General features: G+C 31.6%; 3 protein-coding genes and 1 non-coding gene across 7 annotated transcripts; 2 read left to right on the forward strand and 2 right to left on the reverse strand.

The window, feature by feature from the left end:
* Window positions 1–3,841: 3,841 nt before the first annotated feature.
* On the forward strand, window positions 3,842–8,308 carry LOC137816492 (UDP-glucuronate:xylan alpha-glucuronosyltransferase 2-like). 2 transcript variants are annotated; one of them, XM_068619648.1, is made up of 5 exons: window positions 3,842–4,147; window positions 4,408–4,799; window positions 4,923–5,164; window positions 6,348–6,870; window positions 7,645–8,308. In XM_068619648.1, exons 1-5 carry the CDS (start codon window positions 3,956–3,958, stop codon window positions 8,078–8,080), a joined length of 1,785 nt encoding a protein of 594 aa, XP_068475749.1. In that variant the 5' UTR covers window positions 3,842–3,955; the 3' UTR covers window positions 8,081–8,308. The 2 variants fall into 2 exon arrangements, with proteins under 2 accessions (XP_068475749.1, XP_068475750.1); XM_068619649.1 differs by having other exon boundaries at window positions 4,015–4,152.
* On the reverse strand, window positions 5,367–5,439 carry TRNAR-CCU (transfer RNA arginine (anticodon CCU)). Its single transcript has one exon. It is a non-coding gene; the product is annotated as a tRNA-Arg (tRNA).
* Window positions 8,309–12,112: 3,804 nt separating the features above from the next.
* LOC137816493 (protein WEAK CHLOROPLAST MOVEMENT UNDER BLUE LIGHT 1-like) lies at window positions 12,113–17,423 on the forward strand. Of its 3 annotated transcripts, none has more exons than XM_068619651.1 (3): window positions 12,113–12,237; window positions 13,207–14,501; window positions 15,199–17,423. In XM_068619651.1, the coding sequence occupies exons 2-3, from the start codon at window positions 13,239–13,241 to the stop codon at window positions 17,068–17,070; spliced, it is 3,135 nt and encodes a 1,044-aa protein (XP_068475752.1). In that variant the 5' UTR covers window positions 12,113–12,237; window positions 13,207–13,238; the 3' UTR covers window positions 17,071–17,423. The 3 variants fall into 3 exon arrangements, with proteins under 3 accessions (XP_068475752.1, XP_068475751.1, XP_068475753.1); XM_068619650.1 differs by having other exon boundaries at window positions 12,212–12,396; XM_068619652.1 differs by having other exon boundaries at window positions 12,215–12,821.
* Window positions 17,424–19,680: 2,257 nt separating this feature from the next.
* Window positions 19,681–21,755, reverse strand: LOC137816494 (sterol carrier protein 2). The gene is made up of 4 exons (XM_068619653.1): window positions 21,446–21,755; window positions 21,294–21,354; window positions 20,186–20,288; window positions 19,681–20,081 (listed from the first exon to the last, which is right to left on the reverse strand). Exons 1-4 carry the CDS (start codon window positions 21,572–21,574, stop codon window positions 20,000–20,002), a joined length of 375 nt encoding a protein of 124 aa, XP_068475754.1. The 5' UTR covers window positions 21,575–21,755; the 3' UTR covers window positions 19,681–19,999.
* Between the last annotated feature and the right edge of the window lie 809 nt (window positions 21,756–22,564).

The raw sequence follows: 22,564 nt of genomic DNA on the forward strand, positions 1-22,564 counted from the left end.
TATCCTCTACCCAACCTTGTGAAATTTCGCCCTACTTTCTACAATTTTATTCTGGGTCCGTATTTCGTTGTAAAATTCGGAAAAAATTTACACAATTACTTTCATATGTTGTTTGCACCGAGGTAACGAGACACGTCCATAAACAAATCACAAAAAGGAAATATAGGGAAGAAAAGTCAGGACGTTTTGTTTCCCGAAAACCAGATTTGTTGACTCTCGGTCTATGACTTACTACGCCTTATTCCTTGGGTCATTTGGTCATAAATTTTTACTAGACATTCGTCATTGTGTGTGTTAAGTTTTGGCTTGGGTTTGAGCCCGAAATTCGTCCCACAAGATTCTCAATAAATTTTTTATTCATCACTCCCAGGGCTCAAAGGAAGGTTTCTATTGTGTGTGAAATTATTTGATTTTTTTCCTAGGTGAATACTCATTCGTTTGACCTGAAATTTGTCGCGTTTTGTTCCAAATTCAATAGATTTTCTTATGTGGAATTTCAAGAAAAAATTATTTTTGAAGAATTTTTCAGAAATTTTGTGCAAACCAAGACTATCCTCTACCAAAACTTGTGAAATTTCGCCTTACTTTGTACAATTTTATTCAGGATCCGTATTGCGTTGAAAAATTGAAAAAAAAATCACACAAGTACTTTCATATATTGTTTGTACCCAGGTAATGAGGCACGTCCATAAACAAATCACAAAAAGTAGATATAGGGAAGAAAAGCCATGAAGTTTGTTTTTCCGAAATCTTGTTTTCTTAACTCTCGGTCTGTGACTTACTACACCTTATTACTAGGTTATTTTGGTCTGAAATTTTTACCAGACATTCATCATTGTGTGAATTGAGTTTTGGTTGGGTTTGAGCCCAAAATTCATCCCACAAAATTCGCAATAATTTTTTTATTCATCACTGTCAGGGCTCAAAGGAAGGTTCGTTTGTGTGTGAAACTGTTTGATTTTTTTCTAAGTGAATAGTCATCCGTTTGACCTGAAATTTGTCGGATTTTGTTCAAAATTCAATCATGATTCTTGCGTCGAATTTCCAAAAAAAAAATTATTTCAGGAGATTTTTTTCATAAATTTTGTGCAAACCAATGCTATCCTCTACCAAAACTTGTGAAATTTTGCCATACTTTCTGCAATTTTATTCTGGGGTTGTATTGCGTTGAAAAAATTAATACAAGTACTTTCATATGTTTTTTGCACCCAGGTAACGAGGCACGTCAATAAACAAATCACAAAAAGATAGGGAAGAAATGTCAGGACGTTTTGTTTTCCTAACACCAGTTTTGTTAACTCTCGGTCTATGACTTACTACACCTTATTCCTTGGGTCTTTTGGTCTGAAATTTTTACCAGACATTTGTCATTGTGTGAATTGAGTTTTGGCTTGGGTTTGAGCCCAAAATTCGTCCCACAAGATTCACAATAAATTTTTTATTCATCACTGTCAGGACTAAAAGGAAAGTTCGTTTGTGTGTGAAACTATTTGATTTTTTTCTAGGTGAATACTCATCCGTTTGACCTGAAATTTGTCACGTTTTGTCGCAAATTCAATCGAGATTTAGATAAGGGATAGAAAGATCAACACAAAAAGTTTTTTAATGGTTCACTATTTACCAAGAGCTACATCTAATCCTCATAAACTTCTGAGAATTCCACTATGTAATCAAACACCTTGATTACACAACACACACCAAAGTGATGATCTTGAACCCATTAAGAACACACACCACCTTTGACTAACAACACCATAGATTACAGAACAACCTCTGGATCTACCCAACATTAATTCTTACAGAAATACAATAGTCAAGAGAGAAAAGGAATGATAACACCTGGTGCATTCACAAATTGAGAATGAAAAGTACAAAGCAATCCTATTCCACTTTTAGAAAGAATCCAAAGTTTGAAACAATCTTTGAAAAACTTATTTGAAAGAGATAATTTGAATCTATTGAATTCTTACTTGAGCAATGGAGTGTCTTTTCCAGGTATCATCTGAGTCCGGAGTTCATGAAGACGAGGAGTAGAGAAGGGAGAAGAGTGCAAGGAATTCATTTGAGAGGAGAGAAGGAAGAGTAGACTGACCGATCAAGAAGGAAGAAAATTGTTTTCTTGATTTCAATCTCGTTCGAGAACAAATATTAATTTTTTTTAATTAAAAATACTCTAAAATAAGTAAAAATAGTGTATAGATTGGAACGGATTGGTTCATTCAATAAAAAAAATCTGTGGAGTGAAAATGTAAAAAATCAAAAGGATATTTAGAAGCCATATACAAACCGGTCAAACTTGTAGAAAATGGGTCAAAAAATCTAGAATACCGGTTTAAAACAGTCTTTTTAAATTTTTCAAAAATTTTAAATTTATTATAACTTATTGTAAAACCAAATAAAATAGATTATTTAATAAGGATTATAAATAGATATAAATTATTTAAATAAGTGTTATTAATCTTTTCTTATAAGACATGAATCTACTCAAACCTTCCACCCTTAATTTTCCCGTTATACAGTTGTTTACGTGAAGCATTAACACGTTCTCCAGTTACAAAATTACTTACTTCATAATACAAGCTACATGTTTAATAATGGAAATATTCTTTAAGATTTTTTTTTTAATTACTATTGTTGCCGGTGAGAATTGTTTACACTGTTACATACACTAATAATAATTTAGGGTGATAGTAAACAATAAAAGCATACTCTTCACACTTTCATAAATTAATATTTTATTGATTTTTATTTTACTTTTAATTTAAAATATTATTATATTATTATAAGTAATGTTAAATATATGTTTTTTACACTGCTAAGCTAAGAAGAACTTCCACTTTAATCACTTTTAACCTGAACAAGTTTTCACTCCTTGACAATTTTATGTATTGGAATAGAGAAAAATAAAAGTTATGTGGGTATTTTTTTTATCAACAAATAATAAATAAAATATTTTTAGAGTGTCTTAATTTTTATAGATAAAATGATTATGTTTAACCTGTTTAACACCTTATCTATATAAATCCAATGAATTCTACATATCAATAAACTAATCTTCAAGAATTTATAAAATAGATCACATCAAAATAATTTAACAATCCTCAAATTATTTTTCGAAGTCCTTATAACCAAACTTCTATAAAAAAAAAAAAAAACAAAACACAATACACACAAAACATCATTAAAACAATAGAAAACATAGGTAAATCCTAAAGTAATGTATAATAGTCCTAAAAATAAAAAAAGTCATAGTTGACCTAATGTGTTGTATTTGTTGTTGAGATTGGGAAGGATCATTGGTTGGCTAGTATCTACCCAGTTAGTCCAATCGTATAAAATCATTAGGTCGAAACAAAAAGGTGATGGTTCACCATTCTCATTGTTCTACTCGTGCAAAATATTTTTTTTTATACAATTTTGGACAGTTATGATGTAAAGACGTTGCAACCTATAAACTTAAATTTTATGCATCAACATAATAACCAAAAGGACTTCATAATCATAGAGTGGAGCTAGTTTCACAGCATAGTTTGAGAACAAAAGACACTTTGAACTTTGGAACCAAAATTGACAGGGCAACCGAATTAGGTGTTGGTGAGTCTGCTCAACTGCCCTCAAAATCTTTTCTTCCATTTTTATAATTCCATTCTCCAATGAATTATTGAGACATTTTTGTCAAAAACCTGAAATTTAAGCAAACAAACTTTACTTACACTCTCTAATCTTGCACAAAAGGAAATTAACCTTCAAGGAAGTACAAATGGAGCTTCAAAAAGGGCCTTTCTTGCTTTGAGATTTACTCATGTATATAATCCTCTAACAACTCCTTACAAATTAATCATCATATACTTTAACCACAACTACTTCATCTATATTTGCTCTAGAGGGAAATCATTTACATATATATAGTGCAAAGGTCCCCTCCATTTAAGCCACTGTTGTTGCTGCTAGAGATATGGAAGTTTCAAGTCTTCAAAAGTTGGTGAAGACAGCACCATCTAAAGCATTGGTCATCAGAATCAATCTGTTCTGTCTTGCCATCTTTCTGGTTGTTTATGCAGCCCTTCTTCTCCAACCATCTTCTTCTGTCTACTTTGAAAATGCAGCCTCCCTTGTTAGGTGCTCCTTGAGGGAGTGCCATCACAAGGTAAGGTGAGCCTACTCTAATGGCATAGTCCTTTCTTTTTCTTCTTCTTCCTCTTCCCCTCTTGCTTCTTTTATAGACCAAAACCAATGTTTTTTCATATTGAACAAAGTCTTCTTAAAGAAAAAGGTTTTTTTCACATTAAATGAAGTCAATTTTATGGTTCAAGCAGCTTCAATCATGTCACTTTCTTTCAGTGTTTATAAATATGCAAGTGTTTGTGTGTGTATTTCATAACTTGTATGAGATATTGAAACTCATAGGAAGAAAAAGGCTTAAAGATGAAAGGGGTGTTGGAGGAACCAGAGGTGAAGCAGAGGATGCCAAAGCAGAATGCGAGTAAGATAGAGGTGCCTAGCTTCTTTGGTGAAATGGGGAAAGGAGTGAAGATGGGAATGGTGAACATGCATGAAGATGATGTGAGTGAATGGAGCAGCCTTGGAGAAACAACACAGGTTTATTTCGAAAGGGTATCAGAGTTTTTCAATTGGACAGATTTGTTTCCGGAATGGATAGATGAAGAGGAAGAGAGTGATGTTCCATCATGCCCCGAGATACCAATGCCAGATTTTGCAGCATATGAAACCATGGATGTGATCATAGCCAAGTTGCCTTGCAAGTACCCTCAAGAAGGCTGGGGAAGAGATGTTTTCAGGTTTGACCAATACAATTTCAAAATTGTTTCATTTTTTCAGTAGTAGAATGTTATCTGATAAATGGTTGTGAATATATGATCACTATTTTTTAAGTGTTTAGATTCATTATTTATGTTTTTCAGGTTACAAGTTCATATGATTGTGGCGAATTTGGTGGTGAAGAAAGGGAAGAAGGATTGGAATTGGAAGACAAAGGTGGTTTTGTGGAGCAAGTGTAGGCCAATGATGGAGCTGTTTAGGTGCAAGGATTTGGTTAAGCAGGAAAATGAATGGTGGTATTATGAGGTTGATGTAAAGTGGTTGGAGCAGAAGGTATCTTTGCCTGTTGGGTCATGTAATTTGGCTCTGCCTCTGTGGGAACAAGGTATGCTTAGTTGCTTACATTTTCATCAAAAACTCATATGGTTGTTTATGTTACTTTTCCTCAAGTGGGTGGGAATTAATTAATAAGCTAAAAAATTATAATTTGAAAATTAATGAGTATTAATTAAGCTACTAGCAACTTTTTTAAACATAAGGAAATATTCAAAAAAATAAAAATAAAAAATAACAAAATTTAAAAAGTTCGCGCCAGGTAGGGGTCGAACCTACGACTTTCTGCTTAGGAAACAGACGCTCTATCCACTGAGCTACAGGCGCTTGCTTGGTATATGGTGACAAAATAAAAAGTATATTTTATCATTTGTTTTCTTAACTTTGCAGGTGAAGGTTTTTGAGTTAGGTGATATCTCACATCAAGCATAGCTAACAGCTTAAAATTGTTTTTCAAGACATGAATATCAACAAAGACCATCAACTACACCTTTTCCAAATTATTTTTATTTATCCCCTTGAAGCAAGGTTGTGTTATAGTAGCATTTCTGTTAAAATGAAGATACATTTTATAGTATTATAAACAATTTTATTCCATTTCTTTTATTTATTACATGTATTGTTTTATTTTACTTTTTTCTTCATATATCTTTCTCCTTTCCACCTCAATTTATCCCAAACTGGGGTCAAAATTATAGAGACTTTTTTTCTCGTACAAATTCATGGGAGTAGGAAAATTATATATATATATATATATGAAGTTTTCTGAAAGCAAATAAATAAAGTTTGATACGTTTGAGGAGTTTGCATGGAAATTGAAAACGTGTTAATATTTTATTGGTGAGTTTGCTAATAATTATATCTTAAAGATGAAGCTATCTCTCTGTTAATCTTAAAGAATCATTAGCAATGTGAAATATACAGTCCAACCGTTAATCATATTCTGTGCAGCTTCTTCTGGAAAATTGTTCTTTTTCTGTGTAAACCATATTTTATTAGACATCACTAACAACTTCGATGGCTACCTCAGTTTTAATTTCTTCCAAAAACTCATGCTATATATTATATATGAAAGCTAAAGCGTAACTAATTAACTTTGATTTGAAGGGAAAGGGTTTCTTGAAACACAATTTTTTTTCGTAAGAATGCAAATTGAAGAAGATATTATAATTAACAAAGATTTTTTTAAAACATTTTTTTAATTTGAGCTTGTGAATTTTGGTTGCAATTTTCAGGAATCGACAAGGTGTACGACACGTCGAACCTGGAACAGAGCGTTCAGAGCGAAGCTCGAGCGAAACGCGAGGCCTACGCAACGGTTCTTCACTCGTCGGAAGGCTACGTTTGCGGCGCAATAATGCTGGCGCAGACGCTCCTCCGTACCGGAACCAAACGCGACCTGGTGCTCCTCCTCGACAGCTCCATCTCCGCCGTCAAGCGCCGCGCCCTCGAGCTCTCCGGCTGGAAGATCCGAGTCATCACCCGGATCCGGAACCCGCGGGCCGAGAACGGCACCTACAACGAGTACAACTACAGCAAGTTCCGGTTGTGGCAGCTGACGGAGTACGAGAGGGTGATCTTCATCGACGCCGACATCATCGTCCTCCGCAGCCTCGACATCCTCTTCCATTTCCCCCAGTTGTCTGCCACCGGTAACGACCAGTCCATTTTCAACTCCGGCATCATGGTTCTCGAACCTTCCAACTGCACCTTCGATGTTCTCATGTCGCGCCGCCACGATGTCGTCTCCTACAACGGGTACGAAGTTTCTGGCGTTGTTTTCCCGCGTAAATCTTAAACTAACACATTTTTTATGATTTTGTTTACTGTTATAATCAGTAACTACGTAACAAGAAGATTTTGAGTATAATAGTTAAAATGTAAAAACTATATCAATATCAAGATCAGATAATTTATTTCATTTTTAATTTTAACATTTATTTTCAAAATTATTTGAATTTTTTTAATCAGGTCTTTAAATTGAAAAGAATTACTAGGAGCATTTTTCAATAAAGATATTTCTTTAACGATAAAAAAACACCTTTTTAAAGTTAATTTTGTTATATATTTAATTACTCATTTTAAAAGAAACATTACACATTCAGCAGCACTTACAATTTATTTTTCAATCCCTATACTTCAAAATATTCTACTGTATTTCATTTTGATATGTTTTATTCATTACATAAACTAATTTTAATTTTTTTAATCTCTGCCACGTTAGCCTTTAAAAATAAAAAGGAGATTTAAAATAATATATAAATACCAAAATAAATTATTTTTTACTATATAAACCAGAAAGATGGGTTTATATTTAAGTATAGAGACAAGAAGATTAATTAATCATCATAAGATAAATGAGTAGCCATAAAATAATATAAAACAGATATTTGGCTTTGTAAAACAGTAGTTATAGTTTATAAACAATTTGTAACATGTATGTAATGATATATTTATATTAATATTTTTTATATCATTTAATTATAAATTTATTTTTAAACCTATTACATGAGTTTAATCTGTTGACTGCAGGGGAGACCAGGGTTTCCTGAACGAGATATTCGTGTGGTGGCACAGGCTTCCCCGGCGCGTGAACTTTCTGAAGAACTTCTGGGCGAACACGACGCTGGAGGCGAGTGTGAAGAACGCGATGTTCGGCGCGGAGCCTCCGAAGCTCTACGCGATCCACTACCTGGGCCTGAAGCCCTGGCACTGTTACAGGGACTACGACTGCAACTGGGACGTGGAAGATCAGAGGGTCTACGCCAGCGACGTCGCACACCGACGGTGGTGGAAGGTTCACGACTCCATGGATGAGCGGCTGCAGAGGCTCTGCCGGTTGACCCGAAAGAGAAGGACGGAGCTCAACTGGGAGAGGCGAAAGGCAGGGAAGCTAGGGTTAGCAGACATGCACTGGAAGATCAACGTGACAGATCCAAGAAGACAAGGCTCGCTTTTGATGGATTAGGGTTATACGTATAAATTAGGTTATAATTGTACAATTATACCTCCTTTTGTATTTTTCATTCTTTCGTTTTTTGTTTTTTGTTTTTGTTTTCTTCATTATCATCTTCCCTACAGAGACTTGTGCAGAGTCTTTGTGTTTTTCAGCAGTTTATTTATTAGTCACTCAATAATGGAAACATACATTATAACAAAATAACATTGCATTGCACACTCCACATATTTTATAAAACGTGGACTCATTGAAATTTGTCATTTATTTCTTGTTTGGTTCTTATAGAGCAAAATGTTAAATAGAGAATTTGTTTATTTTTATATAGGTGAGTAGAGGAAGAAAGTCTAGATAGATTATTTATTTTTCTTGTATAAAGGTTAAAGTAACCTTAAAATACTTATTATTAATATATTTTATTTATTTTTTCCGAGAAAAAAAAAATAAACTCCCACATCACAATCAACAACAATATTTTTATTTTATCTTAAGACTTTGTTTATATTTATTTTTATTAGTTAAATATGATATAAATTTATTAGAAGGAGTTGTTAAGGGTAAGTAAAAGAAAAATGTGGACGTTAAAGAATTATTAAGTAAAATGTAAAGCCAAAAAAAATATCTTTTTTGGGTGGGAAATTTTGTTTCACAACCCTTTCAACAACTCTAAACAATAAAAAATATTAAACTGAGTTATTTAATTTAAATATAAATAAATTATTGAATAAAATATCAATAAAACTGAATGTAGGATTGTGATATAAATGTATGTAGTTGGTAACATATTATCACTCTTTTACGTTACTTTTTTTCTTAGTCAAAGAAGGGTGGTTATACTTTTACGGTCAATAAAAAGAAACTCACTTAATATTTAAAAATATTAACATTAATATATGAGATCTAATGTTTAATTAGAGAAAAGTAAAGCTCTAAAAACTTAGACCAAAATAAAAAATAATAACCGTATGGAAATTTTAAAAAATTATTAAATTGTAGATTTTCTAGAATCGGAGAAAAGTTACGAGCAAGATATTAAAACTGTAAATAAAATATTAATAAGAAGATAAACTAAAAGAAAAGACTCCATGGGTTGACGCATTTATGAAGTATTATGCACCCACATGTTACAGAAACTATAATTTTAGTTATGTAGAAAGAATAAGTTCGCTCATTTTAAAATACAAAATAAAATTCAAAAGATAGTATATTAATTATTATTTTTAATTTATGTAAAAAAACTTTAATCATAAATAATAGTTATAAGATTAAAAAAAAAAGAGTTTTAATTGCGTTTTACTGTACCTAACAGTCTTAATCGCTTGACTAACATAAAATTGCGTAATTGAAGGTTTAGAGATCATCGGACGGTGGTGACCCGATCCAACGGATGACATTTTGTCTTATATGATTTGAACCCTTTCAAACCATTGGGCCAATGGCCCAATTGGAAAATCTCATTCATGCTACGTGCGCCACACGAAACCATGCCATGCCACGCTACCATTGGTTTTTCTATGATTTCTTATCTTCTGGTTAGGTATTATTAGATTTTTTTTATCCAAATAGTTTAATTTTATAGGATAATTATTCAAATAGATCAAATTTTAAAAATTATTAAAATAAATAAGTTGTAACACGACTTTATAAGATGATATGAATTTAGTCTATTTAAGCTAGTAGAAATTTAATGTAATTAAATTTTAAGTTTTAAGTAAAACCATTAACATAATTTTATTAGTTAAAATTTAATTATACTTATTTAAATTTTTCAAAATAATGTAATTTATAGTATTATTTAAATAAATAAAATTTTAAAAAATTATTAAAATAAATAAGTTGTGTAAAGTTGATACGAATTTTATAAGATGATATGATTTTAGTATATTTAAACGAGTATAAATTTGACGTAATTAAATTTCAAGTGAAATTATTAACATGATTTTAATATTATTTAAAATTTGAATAATATGATTTATCTATTTTAATAGTTTTTTAAAAATTTACTTATTTTAATAATTAACTTATAAAATTTCTTTAATTTGATAAAAGAAAATTGAAATATTAAAGTGAGTTTTAAATTTTAATCAATTCTTTATATTAGGGAACAATTCTCTATCAATTATTTAAAATTTTAATTATTTATCAATTGGATTGGATTTTGTAGGTACTCTTACTTCATTCAACTTCTTTATTTTAATTTTAATTTGTTGAATAAAACAATGCTACGTAAAAAATTAAAACTAAAATAAGTATTTTTTTTAAAACCTCCATTGAATTAAAAGATAGCAAATTGAATTCTGGGAGCAGAACAGAACATTATAGTATTTCTTGGTGATGTGTTGATTATGACGTTTGATTCCTCAGTTAATTTTGTGTCTGCTAATACATTTAATAGTGTCACACGTTCACACCTAATAATTAATGTGCATTCATTTTCTTTTACTTTCTCAACATTTTAACATGCAATATTACAAATGAAACGATGAGATAAAAAACACACACACACGTGATTTTCTTGCATAAATAAATACAATATTTTTAAAATTTCGGAATTATGTTGATTCAATTATAAACAGAGATGAAAGTAAAACTAAAGTTCATAAAGTATATTTTACAGATTTAGTATCAAATTGATTAAAACAAAAATATGCAACATCTTCATTCAAATAAGATAGTTGATTCAATTATTTACTATAATAATGTAAAATCTAAAATATTAATTTAAAAGAAATTGCGATTAATTATAGTTTTTGGTATAATAATAAAAATTTGATGTAACATATTTTTCTTGCTATATGCATATATAATACATATATAAAATGTTATGCATATACATATACTAATTTTGAAGTCTTGATAATTAGAATGAGTTTCGTAAATAATACATTTGAAAATTTAGATATTTTAATTAATTTATTGTATTTAAAATATTTGTTAGAGTAAAAAGATAATTATTATTCATTAAAATTTTAAAGTGAATATCTTACATTTATTATATTGCTAATATTCTTATCTGTTATACATTTTTTAATTTATTTCTGAAAAAAAAAATTTATTCATTGAAATACAACAACTGCATTAAATATATATATTTTAAATACTATGACATATCTCACAGATTTGTGTTTTAATTTTTTATATTTACGATTAATTAGATAAATAAAATATGTTCAATTTTAAATATTTGAATTATTAAAATATACGTTAGATAAAAAATTATACAATTCAAAAAATTATTTATTAAACTAATATTTTACACTAAATTTTTAAATTTTATTTTTTTATCAAAATATATTATTTTTTTATCGTGATAATATTATTTATTTATTTGAACATACTAAATACATCCCTACAAGACAATCATGAAATAGAAACCAATTTATAGAAACCAAAATAATTAGTTGCAATAGTAACTAAATTAGAGACCATTTTAGAAACTAAAACAAAAATTAGTTTCTATTATTTTCTATTATTATTAAATAGTTTCTAAATTGGTATCTAATTAGCAACCAAAGTTTTTGCTACCAATTATTTGGTAGCAAAAACTTTGGTTGCTAATTAGATACCAATTTAGAAACTATTTAATAATAATAAAAAATAATAGAAACTAATTTAGAAACCAATTTTTCTTTCAGTTTCTAAAATGGTCCCTATTTTAGTTTAACTAATTATTTTGGTTTCTAAAAATTGGTTTCTATTTCATGATTTTCTTGTAGTGATTACATCAATTTTACCTATACTTTGCACAATGTTCCAACAACCTTCTTTTAGAATATATATATATATATATATATATATATATATATATATATATATATATATATATATATATATATATATATATAAAGACATGTGTTAGAGTAGAAATAATATAATTCAAATAATTACTCATATATAAGTATTAAGATATTAATATTTATTACTGCTTTTATGTAATATTATTTATTTGACCACTTCAAATCCTATTCTAAATGGGGGAAATAGATACTTCTAAACTTGTTTTTTTTTACATGTATTTAGATGGCTTATGTAAGCAACTAAATTATTTGTTTAAAGTTGTGAAACAGGTGTCAGATTTTTTTGGTAGATGACAAGTGTGATGTTTGAAATTTAGAAAAAGAAGAAAGAGAGTACAGAGTGGACCTTGAATGTTTAGTTTGTGTGACAAGGTAGGCTTCATTCTTCTTGACCCTTTCCTCTTCTTTTCATCACTTCTTCTAAATTTAGCTCCAACTTTTTCTCATTCTAATTTTGATTCCTCATACTTTTTCATTGATCATTAATATGTCTCAATTCTCAATCATCAGTTTTGTTTCTGCTTAATCCGGGTATTTTCCCTCTCCTTCTCTTTTCTCTTCTTTCTCTTTTGCTTTCTCTTCTTCCTTCTTTTTCAAACCACCATCTTATTTGCTTAATCTGTTTTCATACCCTTCTTGGCCCCTCAATTCATCTATCCACTCTTTGCATGAACACTGTTTCAAAAATTCATCTTTTTTATAAACACATGCAGTCATGTCATATCATAATAACTTTTTTTGGTTTGCAAAGTTTGGATTAATGTTTTTCTGTATCTGGGGTTGGATATAATCAAGAGAGGAAACTACAAAGCTTAGGGATATATGATATATTGATATCTATTGTCTTTTCCTTAAGCTTTTGTTTCTGTTTCTCTCCATTGGCATGTACATATACCAGAAGAGTTTTCAAATTTCATCAACCCAGTTAAAAATTGGCGAACTTGTGTGGATGCATGGTAATTACTACTTGAAATGTTAGTTTTTGTGCACCTGGGTGTTCTTTCTTTTATAGCTTTGTTCACGTGATTGTAATTTTTTATTTCAATGTCAACGTGTATGAAAAAGGAGGATCTTTTAGCTTTTCATGCATCATGAGATTCTGTATTTTTTTTATCATTGGTTGATGATGTTCAAGCACAATTGAAAAAGTGTATTAAATGGTACATATGGAAATCAATTATCATTTTATTACTTCTCTAGATGCTGTCATCCCCCTTAAATTTGAAAGCTCTACATGGTCATGTTTTATTCTGATTCTAATTGAGTTTACTGAAAAAGGTTATACATGCAGCAACAATTTCCATTTTTTTACTGATTGAATCTTTATTATTTGCCTTTTAGATGCCTTTAACTCTTCCAGATGCTTCTAACTAATGGAGGAAGTTGAAGACAAGCCACCCTCAGAACCATCTATAATAAGGGCTGAGCAGAAGCCACAGGCAGAAACCCCTGAAGAGAACACTGAGGCGATGAATCCACCCAATAATCAGCCTTCCATTGAAGTTTTGGATAGCCAACATAGTAATAATAACAGTAGAATGGAGTCTGGCCCTCGTTTTCCCATGGAGTTCTCTGACTCAGAAGTGTCCCTGAATGCTTCTAGCCATCAAACTATAGCACAAGTTGTACATCTTCCCACAGGTGATTCAGCTTCTACTCCTGAAGCTACAGTTCATGGAACAGAAGAAAGCCACCAAGGGGCCAAGGCTGCAGATTCTGAACCAGGAGCTTTAGAAGAAGGTATCTTCAACAGGCAGGAGGAAGGCGTTTCTGCTGTCACTGCTAGCAGTGATGTTGATAATCTGATGAATCCCTCAACATCATATTCTGAAAGAAAAGAGTTGCAGACTGGCCCCATAGAACTAATTACAGACTCACCTCAAACCATGGTTGCTGATGTTGCCATAGATAATTCAGCTTCAACCTCAAAAGTTGTAAAGGAACAAAGCAACCAAGGAGCCATGCCTGCAAATTCGGAAGCCGGAGCATTAGAAGATATGTCAAATAGGCAACAGGATGGTGGTTCTAGTGTCTGTGCTGGCAGTGATGCTGAAAATCAGAAAGAGTTGCAGAATGACCACAAAGAACTAAAGATTAATTCACCTCAAACAATGGATACTGATGTTCTTGTGGGAGCTGTTGATGACTCTTCAGAAAAAATAGAGTCGCAAAATGATCACAAAGAGCTAAAGATTGAACTGCCTCAAACCAAGATAGCTGATGTGTCTGTGGAAGCTGTTGACTCACCTGCTGCCAGTGATCAAAAGGCTTCCTCTTCTGAAGAAATAGAGTTGCAGAACGACCAGAAAGAACAAAACACAGATCCGTCTCAAACCAATACTTTGAGAGCTGATGATCAACTATCTGCCAGTGATGATAGTCTGATAAAACTCTTGGATCCCTCTTCTGAAAAAATAGAGTTGCAGAATGACCAGACAAATCAGAAGACAGATCCATCTCAAACCAATGTTACTGATACTTCTGTGGGAGCCGTTGACTCACCCACTTATGCCAAGAAGATGGCTGCAAGAAGAAGCCATATTGATACAGCTGCTCCATTTGAATCTGTCAAGGAAGCTGTTTCAAAGTTTGGAGGCATTGTGGATTGGAAGGCTCATAGAATCCAGACAGTGGAGGTATATATGTCTTCCATTTACTTAAATTTTGCAACTCTATTACTTCTTCCTGAGGAAAGAGTTCTATTGAAGGTTTCCCTTGCTTTTTAAAGATAACAAACAACTAGAAAAATGACAAGATATGAGTAAATGGGATGAGAATAACGACCTCCCTACTGTTTTGGTTGTCAACTGCTGTTATAAATGTTAAAAAGCAATTACCAATGCTGAAATGTTGCTTTGGTGACTTTTTTCTTGTCTATGTTAACGATAACAACAAGAAACTATTATCTGCTGAATCAAGCCACAACTTCATATAGCAGATTTTATTCATCAATTGTCAATGACCAGAGTGTATTCTATATCTCCTTTTTGTGAAAAATATCATGATATAAAGTTCACATTTTGAAGTATATTTTGATATAAAGTTGCTTGTCTTCCATGCTTGCTTCTTCTTGCCAACAATGAAAGATAAATTATTGATTCATCACCATTATACTTTGTCAAAAACCAAATAACTTTCTTCAAAGCTGGAAGACAATTTATTTATACTAATGAGTAATGACTGTGGTAGTTTTTTTTTTATATAAAAACTTTCAATTATATAACTTGACATCTCAACTAGACTGACACCTCAAGTAACAACAATCACAGTGACTATGGTAGCTTCATCAGCTGGAAAATGGCTTCTAACTTCAATTTTTTTTCTGATATTCAGAGACGCAAACATGTAGAACATGAACATGAAAAGGCACAGCAGCTGATCCCGGACTTCAGAAAAAAAGCCGAGGCTGCAGAGAAAGCAAAAATGCAAGTACTGCAGGAGCTGGATACCACTAAGAGACTAATAGAAGAGCTCAAACTTAACCTAGAGAGGGCTCAAACAGAAGAGCGTCAAGCAAGACAGGACTCAGAACTTGCAAAGCTGAGAGTGGAAGAGATGGAGCAAGGTATTGCAGATGACTCTAGTGTTGCAGCCAAGGCACAGCTTGAGGTAGCTAGAGCTAGGTATGCATCAGCTATCACAGAGTTAACATCAATAAAAGAAGAGTTGGATGCATTGCGTGGAGAATATGCATCCTTAGTTGATGAAAAAGAGGAAGCTGTCAAGAAATCTGAAGAGGCTGTTGCTTCATCAAAGCAAGTGGAGAAGACAGTGGAAGACTTGACTATTGAGCTGATTGCAACAAAGGAGGCACTGGAAACTGCACATGCTGCACACATGGAAGCAGAGGAACAGAGAATAGGGACAGTCATGGCAAGAGATCAGGATTGTCTCAGTTGGGAGAAGGAACTGAAACAGGCAGAAGAAGAACTCCAGAGTCTCAACCAGAAAATTTTGTCTGCTAAGGACCTCAAATCTAAACTGAACATTGCCTCAGCTTTGCTGCTTGATTTGAAAGCTGAGTTAAATCTTTATATGGAATCAAAGGCTGACCCAGAAGGTGAAGGAGAAGGAGAAGGAGTCTCCAAAAAGAAGACACACAGTGAAATACAGGAAGCAGTTGCATCTGCCAAAAAGGAACTTGAGGAAGTGAAGCTCAACATAGAGAAAGCTACCACTGAGATAAATTACTTAAGGGTGGCTGCAGCTTCCTTAAAATCAGAACTTGAAAATGAGAAATCATGTTTTGCCTCCATCAGGCAGAGAGAGGGAATGGCCTCCATCACAGCTGCATCTCTTGAAGCTGAACTGCAGAACACTATATCAGAAACGGTTTTGGTACAGATGAAGGAAAAGGAAGGCAGAGAGAAAATTGCTGTGCTGCCAAAGAAACTACAGCAAGAAGTTGAAGAGAATAATCAGGCCAAGTTGCTTGCTCAAGCAGCTCGTGAAGAGTTGCAGAGAGTAAAGGAGGAGGCTGAACAAGTAAAGGCAAGTGCAAGCACCATGCAAAGCAAATTACTAGCAGCTCAAAAGGAGATAGAAGCTGCAAGAGCTTCTGAAAGGTTGGCAATAGCAGCAACCAAAGCATTGCAAGAGAGTGAGGCATCACCTATGAACAACAGTGAAGTGGATTCATCCACTTGGGTGACCCTTTCGGTGGAGGAGTACTATAATCTCAGCAAACAAGCACATGATGCAGAAAAAGAATCCAACATGAGGGTTGCAACAGCAAATTCTGAAATTGAGACAGCCAAGAAGTCTGAATTGAAAACCTTGGAGAGGTTGAATAGTGTGAGTAGAGAAATGGCTGCTAGAAGGGAATCTCTTAAGATCGCCATGGAGAAAGCTGAAAAGGCAAGGGAGGGAAAATTAGGTGTAGAACAAGAACTAAGAAAGTGGAGGTCTGATCATGAACAACGAAGAAAGGCTGGTGCATTAGGCCAAGAATCGGCTAAGCATCAAAGTAGTAAAAGTGCAGGAGCTAGTTTTGAAAGACACAAGGAACCAAACAGTTTAGAAAAACCTCATCGTGTACCTATTCCTCTTCGTTACTTCTCCAGTTCAAAGTCTTATGTCCATTCAAACAGTGGAGCTGTGCCATCAACAGATGCAAAAACCGGAAAGAAGAAAAAGAAATCATTTTTCCCATGGGTTTTGATGTTCTTTGGGAAGAAAAAGTCGCACACAACACATTCAGGGTAAAATCCATTTTGGAAAATGCATGCATTGTGATGCTCCAGTTATCTGAACATGTGACCCTTTTGGAGATTATTCAAAACTGAATCATACTTTGTACATGTTAGTTATTGCTGTATGTATGGTTGATTCATCTCTCTTTGAGGATTGTGAATGGTCTCCAACTCACCGATTTATGACAACATAAATATAAGCTCTTCATCACAGGTGAGAAAACAAAAATAAGATCATTCTTTACTGTGTATAGGCTTCTGTTCTGATATATTGAACTCAGCTTTTGTAAAGTTATGTATCAAAATTTTTGAGTTTGAGATTTGAATATGAATGGGTGAACATGTCATTCAATTTAGCTGCTAAAACTAAGAGAGATTCTAAGGCTGCGTTTGAAAAGATGTTTTACAGAATTGGTGTTACTTTGAACTTATCAATCGTTTTGATTTATTTATCACTAAATCTGTGGGGTATATATACCATCTAAAGATGCATCGGTTAGTTTTAATGACAAATATGAATTAATTCCCTATATCTGAAATTTCTAAATTTTTTTTTTTAATTTTATTGATTTTTTTATTCTATAAAAACTCTCATAGATATTATTAACTATAAATTTAGCATGTACGATAAACAAGTTAGTAAAAGATGTTAATTTCCATATAAACAGTACTGAATAAAGTTTAGATGCAAAATACAGAAGTTACTATGTTATAAAGCATAATGTAATTTTTATTTCATAACGAGATATTTATTTTGTCCCTTTCTTTAAACGAACTAAATGATATATTTGTTGGATTTGGAAGTAAAACAAGATAATTAATTGCGTGGATATTATTAATGTAACTAAAATATTAATGAAAAAGTAGATTTATTATATTTTTTAATATTTCTAGACATGATCTACAATATCTCATACATGTAAGGGAGAGATTTGAAAAAATAAATACTTGTACGTTAGCTTTGATAAAAATATATTAATTACTTTGAAAAATAATATTAATTATTATTTAAATAACACAAATAAATTACGTTAAACTACTACTTGTACCTTTACTTTTGATAGGAAAATAAATACGTCTGCACCCTTTACTTTATATTTATGAGGATGAAAAATTAAAATATTTTGTGAATAATATATTTTAAAATTTATTTATTTTATTATATTTATTATTGAATGTACGTTAAAGTGAAAATTACATAATTCAAAAAAAAATATCTGTTAAATTTTTAAAGAAAATATCTAGTATTTATCGAATCGTTAGCATTTTAATACAACTTTTATATATAAAAAAAAGAACATTAGTTTAATATCAAAATAATATTTATTAATTATTTAAACACAATAAATATATTACATTGAAATATGACTTCCATCTTGTTTGAAAAAAAAAATGTTACAATTTAACATAATCAATCTATTCTATGTACGGAATTTTAGATCAATCAACACGGATAGGTTTATATTGTTTTAAGAAATAACATGCTAATAGTTTTATTTTATGAAAAGTAATTCTTACCAATTTAACGTTGAGTTATTATTAATAATTATTTTAATTCTTTTCATGAAATTTGTAAAAAATGATGGTAAAATTATAATTAAATAAGTTTGTTTTTATGATTTTCAAAAGCGTACATAACAATCATGCTTTTCTACGCCAAAAATTAGTTCATAGTTGAAGATTAATCCTTTCAAAGTGACAAATATTTTTTTCCTCGTTCAACAAATATTTTTTAAAGTTAATATTGACTATGAAACACTAAATAATTTCACAAACGTGGTATATATGAGAGAAAATTTTAATTTAGTGGTGAATTTGTAATAATGTTCTATATATGAAACACTTTTGTTGAAGACTACCAATTGATTCATGTTGTCAGTGAGTTTTAATGTAAATGAACATGTTTATATAAATTTTCTCGATATGGTTATCTCATTTATTTGTTTAATTGTTGAGAGAGCTTTGGATTTTGAATAGTTTTTGTTAGAATGAAGTTAATTTTTATAAAGAAAGCGTTTTAAAAAAATACACTCTACTGTTTATAAGTATAAAATAAGAAATAAGTTAAAAGTGTAGCCATAAACTGGAAGATAAATGGTTCCACATTTTGACTTGTTTCTCTTAACACGCTATAAATTGCCTAATTTCACATAGTTTAAACCAAAGAAGGGAAAAGATATACATAGGGGCAAATAGAGATGAAATTTGGCTTAACTAAAAAGACAATGGTGGACATCAATGCTCACATAATCATCCCGGTAATGCCAATCAACCGTTTTAACAACTGTTAACTAACTGAAACTCAATTTCGTAAAAAGTGAGAGTTGAATTACTATTGCAAATTCAGTTTGTAAATTTATTTTTGTACCTAATTTAAATTTGCAAACAATATTTTGTGGTCGTTTTCACTACAATTTGAACGTAATCATATTAGTTATTAGAAGCTTTAATGGAAGATGTATTAACGAAAAATAGTGATTTGATACTCAATAGTCTCACTTCAAACTAATTTATCTACTACAGGTTTTAATTTATTTATTTATTACAGGCTTTAATGGCTTTGTATATTTGTTACATAAAAAATAATGATCATAAATCGATATCAAGGTGTAGACACAGGATGTAAAATAGCAACAATCATTGAGCCGATAACTTATGGCAAAAAGAAAAGTGGTTGCAAATAATGCATGATGAACTATTTTCGAACATAAAACATTCAATCAGAATGCAATAAAGACATGACCGATTTGCAGAACAGTGTAAATATAGTTGTATTCAGAACTACATTTTAAAATCATGAACCACCTACAACCTTAGTAATGATGATCCTTGTATTACCTGAAGATATATAATTATATTCCTCAAACGTTGATGCTATCTATTTTGGTTGACTGCATCAAACGATAATTCTCGCAATCTTAAGTAGTTGAAAGCATCTCAGCTCACAGCTTGGAAGGCTTTGGGAAGATATCCGGAGTAAATTTCTGAGCAGCACTCAAACTCCCCTTAATCTTCATCGCACCCCTACATTCATTCGCCACCACATGAAGCACATGGATGTATTAACAAAGAAGAAAAAAACAACGAAATTTTTTTTTGGAAGGAAAATATCCATTGAAAAGTTGAACCTCATGAAAGCAATCTGCGGATTCATCTTTCCCAAGGCAACCTTAACAAAGTCCTCATCCTTGAATGAAAAAGATGCATCAGGTTTTCCTCCTTCGTATGGCCCTAAATACACACAACCCAATAAATACTCATACAGGATAGTATTGTCAGAGAACGCAATAAAATTTAGCCAAATTAAGTAGAATTGTAGAAATACAACTCTAAAAAACATCTGATCTCTAGCAAAGTTGTAGAAACTATTGATTAATCTCTGGCTGCCAAGAAAATTTAGCGTGCATTGAAGAGGCCAGGGTAGAAAAGCTGTTTAGTTAGCTTTAGACAATTTAAATGTAGTATTTTAGATATTTTCAGTTCTATTCCTTAATTAAAATTAAAGTATTATTGCCATAATTCGCACAATAAATTCATTTCAAAAAAATTCACAATGACAATTTAGCAATTCACATATAAAAAATTTCACAATGACAATTTAGCAATTCACAATGACAATTTTACACGGGAATAGACTATTTACACAAATAAAATTTTAACGCTCTAACAAGTTCAGATAATGTACTAAGTTCTGTCTACTCTAGCTACTAAGCGCAAGATTTTGGCAGCAAGCCTTGATACTGATCACAAAAGATGAGAGGAAAATTCTAAAATCCTGATCTACCTCTGTAACACACAGGGCCCTAGCGTAAAGGTGAAACAGTGCGTTTGAACGAGTTTCTCAAAGAATTTCCAAGAGAGAAAAATAAAAAGAAAAATTGAAATTACACAGGTTAATCTGTAGAAGTTTTCTCTTCTTTAATTTGTGTAAAAGTTAATTCGTTAGCTTCTGGAGAATCTCTTTTAATTTTTTTTTCGTATTTTTCTCTACCAGAAGTTTTATAGTTTGTTAAGCTTCTAGTTTCACCATACTCAGTACGGTGAATACTGTATATTGCTCATCATTGAGATTACAATACATTACATGCATAGCAGCAACATTCAGAGAGTGAATTCAAAGGTTCATCATCACGATTCCCGAGACACGTGACGTCTTCGATTGCAATTCACATCGAAAACCTAAGTATGAACAAAAAAAATTGAAAAGTGAAAAAGAAGAGAAGGAAGCTTGCTAACCTTTGGTGACCTCTCCTTTCTTGAGGTTAACGGTGTAGACGACCTCATCGAATCCAAGTTTCTACATATCGAAGCCATTCAATAAGACCGATAATGTAATTCAAAACAATTAGGTTAAACGAAGAGTGAGAAGAAGGAAGAAAGAAGGTTACCTTCGGAGCAATGTGAAACTGATAAACGAGTCCAATTTTTTCCGTGAGCTGTTTGCCTGCGTCAGTGGCGAAGTGCTGCTTCATCTGCTCCATAATCGCGTCGGATTTGAGGTTCGAAGAATCCGCCATGGCTTCGCGTCGCAACAATCAAACGAAACCTACCAGTTCTGGTTTGTTGAGTTCGCGTGTGTAGGTTGGAGGAGTGGGACCGGCACCATCTGATTTCAACTTTCCAGTAACTTCCACATTTATAATCCTCTATCTGTTTCGTTACGTTACGTTACGGTGTTGTGCATTTAAAGAATTAGATAGAACAGTTGTTGGACTCTGTTGTAAGAATAGGATGAGAATGGGTTCGCGATGAGGCCCATTTATCTCACGCGTTTCACCCATTTTCTTTCTGCACCTCCATATTTTCTTATACACTTCCAAATTTTGGTGAAAAGTCTAATTTATTCTTAGAAATTATATTTCGAATTATAAAATTCAAAAGATATTTTCTGAATTCTCAAATACCTTCTAAACTCTACATTTCAAAATGTAAAATTATAGAGTTCAAAATATAGTTTAAGACGTAAAAATTAATTTTTAAGATTCTAAAATTTAAAATATAATTTATATTTAAACTATAGAGTTCAAAAGATATTTTATGAATTATTAAATACCTTCTAAATTAGAATATAAAATTACATTTTGTAAAACTTGAAAGATATTTTTTAAATTCTCAAATACATTCAAAAATCTATAATTCAAAATATAAAATTATATTTCAAATTTTACAATTTAAAAAAAATTGAAATTAAAAAAATTATGAAGGTGCAAGGAGACACTACGAAGGTGCTTGAAGACTGTATGGAGGTGTTGGAAGAGAGTAGGGAGGTGTTGGAAGAGAGTAGGGAGGTGCAGGAAGTAAACGCCGTGTTTCAATATATGGATAAGATAGATCCATACTCTGCTCTTATTACATAAGGCTTCTCTTCGTTTTTTTTTATACATTTTAATATTTTTGGTTTAAATTAAATTATTACTATAAAAATGCTTTATATTAATATATATTATCCACTCTTAATACTGTAAATTGAACCTCAAAATTTGAAGAGTGAGATTTGTATCATCTTC

This window comes from Phaseolus vulgaris, chromosome 1 (assembly GCF_000499845.2).
Source record: "Phaseolus vulgaris cultivar G19833 chromosome 1, P. vulgaris v2.0, whole genome shotgun sequence".
Classification (NCBI taxonomy): Eukaryota; Viridiplantae; Streptophyta; class Magnoliopsida; order Fabales; family Fabaceae; genus Phaseolus; species Phaseolus vulgaris.

Bases quoted from the DNA above. Each gene is read 5' to 3' on its own strand.
- LOC137816494 (XM_068619653.1), bottom strand. From the start codon at position 21,574: ATGGCGGATTCTTCGAACCTCAAATCCGACGCGATTATGGAGCAGATG. The intron at 21,355-21,445 runs GTAACCTTCTTT...TTCGATATGTAG, and splicing joins AGTTTCACATTGCTCCGAAG to AAACTTGGATTCGATGAGGT. The intron at 20,289-21,293 runs GTTAGCAAGCTT...GTGTGTATTTAG, and splicing joins GAAAGGAGAGGTCACCAAAG to GGCCATACGAAGGAGGAAAA.
- LOC137816492 (XM_068619648.1), top strand. From the start codon at position 3,956: ATGGAAGTTTCAAGTCTTCAAAAGTTGGTGAAGACAGCACCATCTAAA. The intron at 4,148-4,407 runs GTAAGGTGAGCC...TGAAACTCATAG, and splicing joins TGAGGGAGTGCCATCACAAG to GAAGAAAAAGGCTTAAAGAT. The intron at 4,800-4,922 runs GTTTGACCAATA...TATGTTTTTCAG, and splicing joins TGGGGAAGAGATGTTTTCAG to GTTACAAGTTCATATGATTG.
- LOC137816493 (XM_068619651.1), top strand. From the start codon at position 13,239: ATGGAGGAAGTTGAAGACAAGCCACCCTCAGAACCATCTATAATAAGG. The intron at 14,502-15,198 runs GTATATATGTCT...TCTGATATTCAG, and splicing joins ATAGAATCCAGACAGTGGAG to AGACGCAAACATGTAGAACA.